Below are 12,357 nucleotides of genomic sequence, written 5' to 3'. Positions count from 1 at the left end.
TCAATGGTGAAAACAGTTTCAGTATAATTTGCCTATTGATTGTTTAAGTAGGTATGATTTCCACAAATGGCATGGTAACCAGATGGGTTACCGATATACCTTCCTTGTGGTAATAAAAATAACTGTCAAAGCCACCAACTAAAGATAATAATTAACCGGAAATCAATCCAATTTATTCTATAAGGATTCGGCCTCAGTTGAAAATAATTTTGGTAATCTTACAGCTGAGATTTACCTGTTTCTCTATTCAAATAATATAATCTGCTAATTCTACAAAGTAATTACCTTGTACCTGAAATTATTAATATTTAACTGTAAATTCCGTATTATTTAATAAGTATAAATACAAGTTTCTGTGAATCATAAATAACGAGATACCTACTTATTTCGCGTCGAGTGGTAATTAATCTCTGAAACGTACAGAAGATTACTTCGGGGAATTGAGTAGGTAGGCCAAAGTATCCGTTTCCTACAAGCGTAATAACAAAACTTTTACATTAGCCGCGATTACAAATACAGGTGCCGCGGTATGTACCACCAACAAAACAGATTTGTGTATTACTAAGAATAAGCACCTTTGCTCAATGTTGACTATATTCATTGTTATAGCGTTAGACGAAGATTATTGAAGATTTGTATGTACACAAATAATAAATAAAACGTGATCTGAAATCATGGATATAAGTATATTTTATTTACACCAAATACACACGTAATACAATAAAATATAAATATGTGTTTGTAATGATTCAAAGAAAAATATATTTGAACAAACTTGAGAGAAAATGAGCAGGAAAATTTCGGGTATCTAAAGAACTCGTTATCATTGGAATATTACGAAAACTTTAAATGCTCACTATTAAAGCACAGCTTGGGATTTAAATAATAATACTAGAGACAGCCCGCGCCCCTTGCATGTATAATTTCAAGATTAAGATTCACGTTGACGCCATCTGCATAGCAAATTCAAACTATACCTTAAAATTCAGCTCAACATTTTATTTTTATGACGTTGAGACATGATATTTGTATTTATATCTATCCATAATCAGATATCAAGAAATAATGACAGTTAAGTACTAACTAACTTGTTTTTTTACATAAAATGATATATTTTTGTTTTGAGCACAGGGAAGTGCTAATAATACTCGTAACAAATTTTTATTGGCTTTTCCTATGGAACACAGAAGCTATTTTTGGAATTTCAGTTCCAACAATAGACACAGGATAATTTTCTTGGAAATAGTACCTAACGTGTTCAATTTAAGTACTCTTCCGAGAGACCTTTTAGGAAAAGTTTTATTTTTTCAGGTTTCCATTGAATTAGTCATCTTTAAAAACAGTTTTCTTTAAAAAAATGCCCCCTAATAAAACTAAGAAATACGAATGGAAGAGTATTTTATAGAACTTCAAACTTTTAAAAACAAATGTGTGCTTCACTTTATTCTCGCCATTAGCACATTGAGTGAAGATCCCGTTACTAGCGCTAACCCTGTGTCTCTTCACCCCATACATAAATTCATCGGTGGCGATCTAGGGCGGTCCTTGAGAGAGAGAGGAACCAAGGCCGAATACGTTTAAAAACACGGAAAGAAGTCGCTAGCTTAAAGAAAATAATGCGTCTGCTGTCATAACTTGCAATTTTATTGCATACATTTTTCAATTGGGTCAAAGATATTTTAAAATTAATAAACAAAAACTAGGCACCTGTGAGAAATAAAAATTGCTTAGTCGATAACAGTCTTGTATTTAACTTATTTACTTAGTAGATATTGTTCATAATTAAAAGCATTAGAAATACCAAGATCGAAACGATTTCCTTACAAAATAGTTTCACGCATAAAGGAGAAGGACAATGAGTACATACTACACGCATTTTGAAACGGCGGATGTTATCAATGAATGAAAGTCCGTTATCGTATTATGAGAAGCCCTACAATGAGAATGATTCTCATCTCGGTAATATTTGTATAGGTTGTTTTTAGACTACTTTTACGATCGTCAATGGAGCGTGAACTGATATTTCTTTCGCGGTCAAACTCAAGAAACAACAACTCTGACAGACTTGTGATTGAATAGCGTTATTGTTTAGTCAAAAGGCTAGCTGTGCAATCAAACGTCTATTTCAAGCAGTCGGCTGCGATAGGTACAAAAATAGAAAAAAAACGTGAATTAAAGGCTAATAAAAATAATTAATTTCCTTTTAACTTTTCTTTCATCTTTAAATGCTTTCACGCTTCGCGATAGCGGCAACTCCGCTATCGCAATTATTTATCAATGGAAATTACTATGATATGATAATCAATATGATGCAACAATTAATTGATTGGAAATAAATCAAATCCTGATGACTTTTTGTTTACCAGATTTAAAAGGGTGATAATAATGTATCTCTCAAGTGTCCATGCGTCTACTTAATTAATGGAACACAACTTTATTCTACAAATACATAGGTAAGTACATTATGTATAATTAAAAATTATTTAGACAATGTTTTCTTAAAATTGTGACATTGGAAGAGGCCGGATCGCAATCTTCCGGAAAGGTCATAAATAATTTAAGGCCAAAGGAAATATCTCAGGGAAAATTTAACATCAACTCATTTTCCCGCATAAATTATTAAACGTAAAATGTAACTAATTAAGCGTCGTATTACTGTGTTTCTACTGAATTATGGTAACACATTTACCACCTCGTTAGGTATGTTAATTAAACGTAAACACAGCTTCCCTCCATAAATCCGATCATAACCTTGGACATGCCTTTGACGTGTTACATGTTCATTCATGTGGAACGATTGATGCCACTGTGCTCATGTGGAAATTTCGTCAACTATACAAGTGTGAGACGGTACCTGGGGTTCAAATCCTGCAAGGGATGCGTACGCAATAGACTGCGGTACCAATGTAAGTGCGATGGTGATACCGGCTATCAAGTCCCCAACCCCCGCTCTTGCGTCGTAAGTCCTCGACCATTGCAGTATGGGAAACACTCTGCGTATCAACTTCTTTGGATTCGGTACCTTCAACATGTTTGAGCTGCAACGAAGAAACAGCTTAATGCACATACTCGTCGTAATAAAACACGTACCTATTCTTATTTAATGAAAAGCATATTATTTAACATTACAACATGCATTTCGAAAGTTTAACTGACATTATTTGTCAAGCCAGAAATAATAATTCTATATTCTGTCTTTGAAGTTCTTAACAAAAAGATCGGCTTTTTTAATTTATGGATAATTTGCTAAATTGATCTAAAAATAATCTTCGCTTTTAAGCATTACCTACATACATCCCTATTTATTTTGATCGTCACATACGGTAACGCATATTTTGATAAATTTATAACAACACTTACAAGCATTTTTTAGGATGGAAAATCCTCATTTTCTCAATTAAATCACAAACCTTTAATACGACTGTAAATGTTAAAATAATTTATTGCACTGACGAAGGTAAGAAATAACATTATTAACTATAAATCGGTATCGGATCTTGATCTCCGATTATCACGATGTCCTGAGATATCGTAATGGAAAACTTGAATGATCAATTTGAGGCCATTAACATTGCACTGATAATGGAGGTTTTTATGTTACTGTGATACCACATACGAAGTAGAGGTTCTCAGCAATATATTATTGAATTAAGAAGCATCTTTTGTTTCAACTCTTTACCAGCAGCACTGTCTCTTGGATTCAATCTTCGACTGTAAGAACCATGTACTTATTAAATACGTAAGTATTTCTGTTGGAAATATACAACAGGTTCTACAATACTCGCTGGCACCGTCGGTTTCGCGCGTATCTCAAGGAAACAACTTAGCGCACCTGAATAAAAAATAGCCTAATGGAAGGCCTCACCAGACCAAAGCAGGTTTAAATATGTATTTAAAAAATCCCTAACAGTGAAGACTTTAATTTATATCATATTACCGGCCGATACGGTCAGAAAATATGTTAATCCCACGGACTAGTCCATTCCTCGGGTAGAACTTAAATGAGGATTGAAAAATCGGCCCCAGATGTGTAATGTAGTAGCAAATATACCTATAACACAAAATCCCAGTATTTCAAACAATGATTCACGTCATAAAACAAATATTTGGTTGTATGTTGTTGTAAGTTTACCGGTCTCAAATATTATGATCATCTTTGCTTGTCAATGTCTCACACTTTGATTAGTCTCACAGTGCTTGAAGAAAAACACAAAGACAATAATGTGCGGAAACATAAAAAACAAACTTCATAAAAAGCTAAACTCAAAAACTTGACAATAGATAGACACAAAAACACAATCATTAACCAGAATTACGTGGCTTCTACGACAATTATAGTGATTTGAATTCATTGCTCATTCCCATCTGGCAGGCAAATTACAGTCCGGCTATTTCCCTACTATGTCTACTTCTACATGAAAGTCAAGGACGCTCAGGTAAAAAAATACTTTTAACTCACCTTTCATAAACATATATTTTGTACAAATAACCACTAATAAATTAAATAACATATAAATAAAACAATAATATCACAGAACACCACTAAAAGCTGCAATCCATTCTCAAAAACAACATTCGAATTTCAAAAACGCACACCACAGACACGCAAACTACATAGGCAAACAAAGTTTTCCCGCCTTTATATCGGCAACCGCGCATGCGTCGCAAACTTTTTTAACCAGCGCATTCGACAACGACGTTATACAAACTGCCTCATGGCAGACTGACAACAATCTCGCAATCAGTTAATTTCCCTGTTACGGTTTGTAATTCCACTTAACGTAGTGACAAAATTAAAGCGCCATAAAAAGTTTGATCACTAATGAAGCGCTGAAATAATGTGCTAATTATATTAATCACTGTTCCACAGAATAGACGGGCTTTTGCATATAACTAGAATTAGAACGCTGATGCATCCATAGAGTTAGGTCCCTCCTTTTTCACGATTTTTTTTTCTTTTTTAACTTATTGAAAAAAGAGTTTCCGATTTATAGGGTAGTTCTCGTTCTATTAATTATCTTACTTTCTGAGAGTTTGGCAAGAGAGTTTTTTTTTCATAAAGGTGAAGTCGGAAAAGTCAAGAAGTCTCAACGCGTAAGCCTTCTCTCTATAGCAAAGTAAAGTGGAAGCGTAATATTAGCTGTAGATTAACTAGTTTTTTTTTTAATTCTGAGAGCTAATAGCATAAGTTTGCTTTAATTTAACCAAGTCAACTCAACTTTTCATACATTCGGAATCCTCAATACGTGATATTGCAGAAGGAAGTAACAAATCAGTCAATTTATTTCAAAGTCAATAAGTTATTATTATGTTTGAGGTTCTATTTTTAAAAGCATTATCAATTCGAACCGTGATTGTGTTGCAATTAATTTGTTTCGCGGTCAAATATCTTATGAAATCTTTTGTAATGTTAAATTCGATTTCTACGATTTTTTGTACTTTGAGAGAACAGGTCCGTTCTCGGTAATTTTTAAATGAACACTTAAGTACTTAGTTATTAACACATTCACTGCGGCAGCGTTAAATCTAAACTTTCTACTAGTGCGATACGAGACAAATGCTGCCCGTATCTATATTTCCTGATATGCGTTACGGCTTCTATTTTGCCGTACCAGAACCTGACTTTCAAAGCCTATACAGACGTGGAAACCACCTATATCAATGGTTTTTATCAACAAATCGATAGACTATATCCTTGTATACACCTAGCTGCAGTCGCCCCGGGTTCTCTGTTATACTTTGAAAGATACAGAGATTTTTCAAAATCTTTCATTCGCGGCAATATATATGCCGTACAGCGTAGAAGTGAAAAAATGCTAGGGATGGGGTTTACTTCTGGAATGATAGTCGATAGTTTAAAAATATTTTTTATTGTAGATAAAATATTCATATTTATCAGTGTTATATTATTATATAAATCAACATAATTATGTAACCTAATTATATAATATGTATTTATATTCTACCACAATCACACTATAGCGCCACCTAGTCCCAAATACATATAATGCATAGTATAGTTAGAAAATACACCCAGACCAAGACAACTAGACAAAGAATGTTTGATTTGTGTGGGAATCGAACCCACAACCACTACGCCAACAGACCAATTTTAAAAAAAACTAAAAACTATTAAAGGACGTGTATGAAACTTAGTAAGTAGGTAGTTATTCCACTGGATTATTTTCACACTTGACATCTTTGGCATCAAGATGATGATTTCCCCTCTCTCTCTCTACTCAAATCCAGTTTTTTATGTGAACGTCTCATTGTAGCAGAACCGCGTAATATTTTTCACAAAAAATATTGTTAATATTGTCTTGCTTACGGCCAGCACTAGCGCACACTGAACCGCCGCGCGGACGCATGCAGTGTGGTGCGGGGTTGGGGGGGTACGGCAAGATATTCGCCGTACCGCACTGAATGAAAATAATTATTTTACTGTGCGTTACGGCAACTATTTTGCCGTATATTGTTAGTGTACAATATTATTATATTAAAAGCAACAATATTGAAAATATCACTATCTCATTCCTACGCGCAAGGGAACTTAGATAAATCGCCCCCGCACAGTACGCAAAACAAGGACAACGAGCTACCGCACTGGCTGAGAGTCAAATACGGCCAAATACTTGCCGTAACGCAGTGAATGTGTTAACTCAGTTTGTTATCGGTAACACTTTCGGTATCGGAAATTGCATCGGTTGTCAAAATATATCCTTATTCAATTCTTTGAATTCTTTATGTGTCACCCTTAACAAAACTTCCAAGTTATTCTTGAAAGATAGAGTAGATGCAGATGTGTTTACAGCTCTTTACAATTTTGAATGTATGTGTAAAACGAACAGCATAATATGGGCTACGTATCTAGTCCCCAAAATGGCGTGGTCCGCGTCAGTCTCAGGGAATCTCTCGTTCTTCTCGAGCCATAAAGTTGACGCCATGTCAAAGTTGTCGAATGTCAATTATAGTTTGGCCGACTGACCTTATTTAAAATTATTTAGTTCCTGTGTCTTTTAGAAAATAGCCTTTGCTAATCAGCGGGATAATAAATTGGCCGAATAGAATAGTAGAGAAAACGATGGTTAATTGGTTTAATTGAAAGCCCTCTAATAGTGAATAAATACCTAGTTCCTCAAATTTATAAAGCACTAATTGTTTCTAACAGACCATTGTCTAGCTAGCTAGGTAATTGTCGAGTTTTCATCAAGGTTCACCTGTATTTTTCGCATTGAGATACGAAGTCAATACGGAAGTTTAAACTATAGGTACCTACTTATTAAGGTAGCAGTTAGTATAACCATTCTGAGAATTAATTTTACAAACATGCGTACTAAGTATATAAATTCTTGCATTTGTCGAATAGGTACCTAAGAGTTAGAGCCAACCTATTTTCGGCCATATATTTAGATAACTAACAGAGGTGCGTCTAATCAAGAATGGTCTAAAATATTTAATTGGCCGTGTGGAAAACAGCAATTAAACTAGCAAAAGCTTAAAATAGAACGAACAAAAATAAATCCATCCCTAATCCAAATCAATATAGGTAAACACACTAATGCATTTTTCGAAGTCCAACTGAAACCGCGTGTAGTACTAGTGCCTATACTATACAACTAACTCATGAATTACGTAAACAGACAAGGTCGAAGTTCTCTCAAGACGTTACATCACTGAAATAAATTATTTTTCCTATTATCTTTATAAGGATTCTCCAACTAACAGCCACAGCTCACTACTGCACTATAACACCAATCAAACAAACAAACGAATAAGTAGTTGTAACGTAGAACAGGCGGTAATTACAAAAATAAGTGTGAATTTCGTGGATTGGCCTTTATTGTTTGGGCAAAGTAATTATTTAGAAGACTCCTTATATTCATACCACTACAAAGTCCTCTTTTATCGATAAAGCTTTAATACGTAAAACATTCAAAGCTACTCAATATATAGTTTCACCCATATATCGTGTTAGTTGAACATGGTTTCTTAATAACTCGTGGACTGTTTATAATCTTTTATCTAAGACTTTTTTTTCAATATCCATCCTTCCTATGATTATCATGAAGATTATTTACCATCGGTAAATTAATGCCAGTCTGTCAGTTATAATACTTGAGCGCTTGGCATTTCACAAAAAAGTTATGGGAAAAACCGAATGTAGATAAAATGGTTGTAAGTATAAATAGAATAGCAAATGTTTTTCTGGCGCGCAAAATATTAAGTTACCTATACTTAACTTTTTCCTTATAAGCTCTTAACTTGCATAATAAGTAGGTGTGTGGCTTAAAGATGCTAATGAAAAGATATATATTTTTTTAAGACCATTTTAAATTATATTTGACTATATTGGGTTTTATTTATTTTCTTAACTATAAGAAGCAAGTCAAAATCAGCTCTTCAAAGTTCCTGGTTAAACACGGTTCGCTGTCCTTTCTTAAAGTTCATTCTTTCAGATATCCACCCATATCTTCTCCACATATTAATTCTCCTCATTCGTTTCCGAAATCAAATCTCACTAATGTATCAAACAATACCTATACAAGTAAGTACAAAAAAACATCAGTTAATATTTTCCTTTCTTAAGGATAAACGTATCTTTGAAAAGGAGCAAATGAATCCGACCCTCGAACAATAGGGGCTGAGTCAGCTCACGGGCAAATCGCATAACGCGTGAAGATTTAAAAAGGAGTGTCCAAAGGGAAGGTATCACTGTAGTATTATTTCTTTAGCTGAGCTGGTAAACACGCGATTTGTAATCGTAGAGAATAGACAACGACTAAAATATTCAATAGGCTTTGCTATGAATGTATCGAAAATCTCGAAAGGAAAGCCTATAGACGCTCCTAGGATATTTTTCCTTTTTTTATATCAAGACAAGACTAAACTAAGGGTTGACTGGTGACTTGACTTCTGTGTTACCTATACTTTTAATCTTGTTGACAATGAAGGAACCACGAAGGAACCCAGACCTAGTACAATTTAATTGTTCCTTCATATAGAAACACGCCAACGCAAGCGCAAATAGATTACAAATACAACCTAATCGAAAATTAGTGACGGGGTCTTAACATTTGCGTATGATGACGTACTTTGCGGTTATTCCGCAAACTTGTGATAACTTTTTTTGTAAATAAATATGAAATCCATTTAGAGCAACTGTAAAATCAATGAGCGTATATTTCCATCAAAACCCAAAATCGTCGGACGATGTAAAAATAATTTAATTTGTTTAAAAAAACTAATTGTAGACCCAAATTACTTCCTTAACATATCTACAGACTAAACTAGATGCAGCACGTGAAAGAGATATATACATAAGACATGCATACATATTACATAACAGATTAATGACATAATGATGCTAATTAATACTTTTTTACATTGTTTTCAATACTCGTGTGGGTTACAATCGATTCATAAATAACAACCTATTCAATGGGAATCCCCGACATCGTCACAAGTATCATTTGATTATGTATGTTGTTATAAAGTTACATCACCGATTTTTTTGAAGGAAATCGTGCAGAATGATATATAGTGTTATAATTTACAATATGTTATCTTTCTGACTAATTAACCTCATCTAAGAAACAATAGAGGTAGGTAGACTTCGTACTTTGATCTAGAATCTGGAGCATCAATGTTCTTTCTATGTCAGAAACGTAGGCACCAATCTGCGTACCAATCATCAACCAAACTTAGGTACAAGTCACAAGCCACCAGCCGCTAGGAGAAAATTGTAGCACGACAATCAAAAAATGATAATTAATGGAATGCATTTCTTGTCTGGAAAATTGAAATGATGCTGATATCTAGTACCTACCGATGTTCTCAGTCAATCAGTTTGTTGTTTATGTAGAGTAGGAAGCTGTTTTCCTAGCACCTACCTACCGGTAGCGATCTAGAAATTCTTTACAAGGCTTATATAAGGTAAATAGGTTAATAACCGAAGGAAGTATATATATTTACCTATTAAATCTACATCTTCGAGACATAAGATTCAAAACACTTTTTTGTATAAGTTGATTTACTATGAAAAACGGGTATTTCCGAATAGAATATTGTTAAAACCCGCTTAGCAAAAAACATTACACAACACATCAATTTTTTATCCGTAAAGCAATGAGTTAAGTTGAGCATCAATTACTTTGCTTACTTGTATAATGAATATGTATTATGAAATCAATTAGCTGGGTACCTACATACTTAGGGAGATAAAAAGTCGTCTGATTAGCCATAGGTACTTTGGAAATCAATAAACTGTTGAGAAAAATTGTATGATCCCTACAATAAATTATATAAATACCTAGACCTACGTACCTACATAATGGTGCGGTAATAGCAATGACCTGCATATAACTGACACACACCAGGCAATATAATAATAGGAGACAATACCTTCGACGTTTCCCGTGTGTTCGCCGCTTTACAATATGTTTTCATGTCTCTATAACTTATTGTGATAGTATATATTTATTTATTGTACCTGTAATATGAAACACGATGTATTCTGTTCACGTTCGAGCTAAGTAAAGACGGTTTCAGACGTCGTCGTATGTATGCACTTGCACATAGCTTAGAGACTTGTCTTTGATCTCTGATTGTCGACGGCAGAAACATGACTTCTGTTGTTATAAGTCTATTAAATAAATGAAATAATATTATTTCTTCATCATTATCGACCCGTTCATTTTGGTATAGTTATGCAATTTGAAGATGCTAGCAGCATAATCAGCGAGATGCCAGTTAAATATCAAATTTTCAGCAAAAAATAAAGGAAGAATACTTACGCCAGACAACTCACAAATAGTTTTATCGAATATCTGCGAAAAAGGGGCAGCTTTCGCCTGACCGGACCCCGATCAGTTTACAAGATACAGAAATTCTCTACAAATGGATTTTAACCTCTGTTATTCTATCCGGTTCGATCTAAAATGCGTTTCTCTTATTTGCAGTTTTTTTATTTCCTCAGCGCTGAAGCAGGAGCTGAATGAGAGAGGCCAGACCGCATCGCTGTTCAGAATCCGCAATGAGGTGAACAATGGATCATCCGGATATTGCCTGTCAACCGAGCTACCTACACGCGCAGCGCTAAACGATACTAGGTCGACCGCCGCCGGACCGAGGTAAAATGTTTCCATAAAACATGAAGCTAATACAAAGAGCTGTTTGATGTGCACATACTCTCCCTCTTTATTTCCCTTTTAAAATAATAGGCCAGTCTTTCATACATGTTTTAATATAATCACTCAAGAATAAAGAGAAGACTTCTTTTCATTTCGGATTAGGGGATGCTCACAATAGCCCATCTGTGCATATGGTTACATTATTACAACCCTTACATAATAGATGAATAATGTTCCTTAAATATTTACCTCGGCAAATATTTTGCTTCTGTCAAAGCCAAAGAAAGTGCGGTAGCTAGAAAATATTTTATTTATGTATCGGTATCGAGATGTTATAAAGGTTGACAAAAATAAATGATCCACAAAGCGTTGAGGACAATCCTAGAGGGAAGGGTCACCCAAAACGCGTGAAGAATTCACAATGAACGAGGTCGAATATTTATCATCCGTTCAGCTATCAGCGATTAGATTGCTCCGCACAAATACGTGCTCTATAAATGTATAGCGAAATTATTTCGATGGAAACCCCCCCACACTGTCTTTCATATCGAAGAACCAGTACACGCAATTTCGTAAAAAAAATACTGTAAATATCTAAACCTAGTGCCTAGGTAAACATCTCGGGAATTTTATGTAGATGAGCAGATAGATACTTAATTTTCCGTATGATGATGTCATAAATAATCTGCATGCAAAGTAGTGGTGTTAATTTAGAAATTTTATACCAGAAGAACAAAATTACACAGGCTACGTTTTGAATAAAACGTGATCTCCCTTCACGCGGAAATAAACCCAGGTATGGTAGATACTTATGACTTCTTATTTCATATCCACGTTTATTTTTATTGCAAAAGTAAATCTGTGCCTATGTAGGCTTATTACGATTACAATTCCTAAACGCCCTGAACATGGCATAAACCTATTACAAACAGCTTTTGTATGAAAAATAAATTATCTATATTTCTATGTAAGGAAAATAAATACGATATATTAATAAGTAATAAACTATGTAAAATAAATAATCACAATCACAACGACCTAGGAAACAAAACAAGGCTGCATTGACCGCGAAATAAATAATGAAGTTCATAACACGCAAAGAAAAAGTCATCGTGGATCCGATAGACCGAGAATGTACCACAATAGACAGTGAACAATGCTCTTTATTCGTCGCACCTGCCAAGTGATTTACTTATCTGGCGTTGGAAAACTCATTACTCAACTCGGG

General features: G+C 34.4%; 1 protein-coding gene and 1 long non-coding RNA gene across 4 annotated transcripts in view; one reads left to right on the top strand and one right to left on the bottom strand.

The window, feature by feature from the left end:
* Positions 1–4,720, bottom strand: part of LOC110375283 (sodium-independent sulfate anion transporter) — a 32,843-nt gene extending 28,123 nt beyond the window's left edge. The window contains exons 1-2 of one of the 2 annotated variants that reach the window (XM_064038265.1): positions 4,460–4,720; positions 2,855–3,038 (exon numbers count right to left, since the gene is read on the bottom strand). In XM_064038265.1, the coding sequence (XP_063894335.1) occupies positions 2,855–3,031 (177 nt within the window). In that variant the 5' untranslated portion in view covers positions 3,032–3,038; positions 4,460–4,720. Of the gene's footprint in view, positions 1–2,854; positions 3,039–3,360; positions 3,508–4,459 lie in introns of those variants that run through there. The other variant, XM_021333341.3, reaches the window with a different exon arrangement.
* The window catches only part of LOC135117878 (uncharacterized), a 69,688-nt gene that overhangs the window by 50,842 nt on the left and 6,489 nt on the right, over positions 1–12,357 (top strand). For both annotated transcript variants that reach the window (XR_010277220.1, XR_010277218.1), the window contains one exon: positions 10,976–11,129. This is a non-coding gene — a long non-coding RNA (uncharacterized LOC135117878). The remainder of the gene's footprint in view (positions 1–10,975; positions 11,130–12,357) is intronic.

The sequence above is a fragment of the Helicoverpa armigera genome, chromosome 2 (genome assembly GCF_030705265.1).
Source record: "Helicoverpa armigera isolate CAAS_96S chromosome 2, ASM3070526v1, whole genome shotgun sequence".
Taxonomy (NCBI): domain Eukaryota; kingdom Metazoa; phylum Arthropoda; class Insecta; order Lepidoptera; family Noctuidae; genus Helicoverpa; species Helicoverpa armigera.
This window is presented reverse-complemented; position numbering and strand designations above follow the sequence as displayed.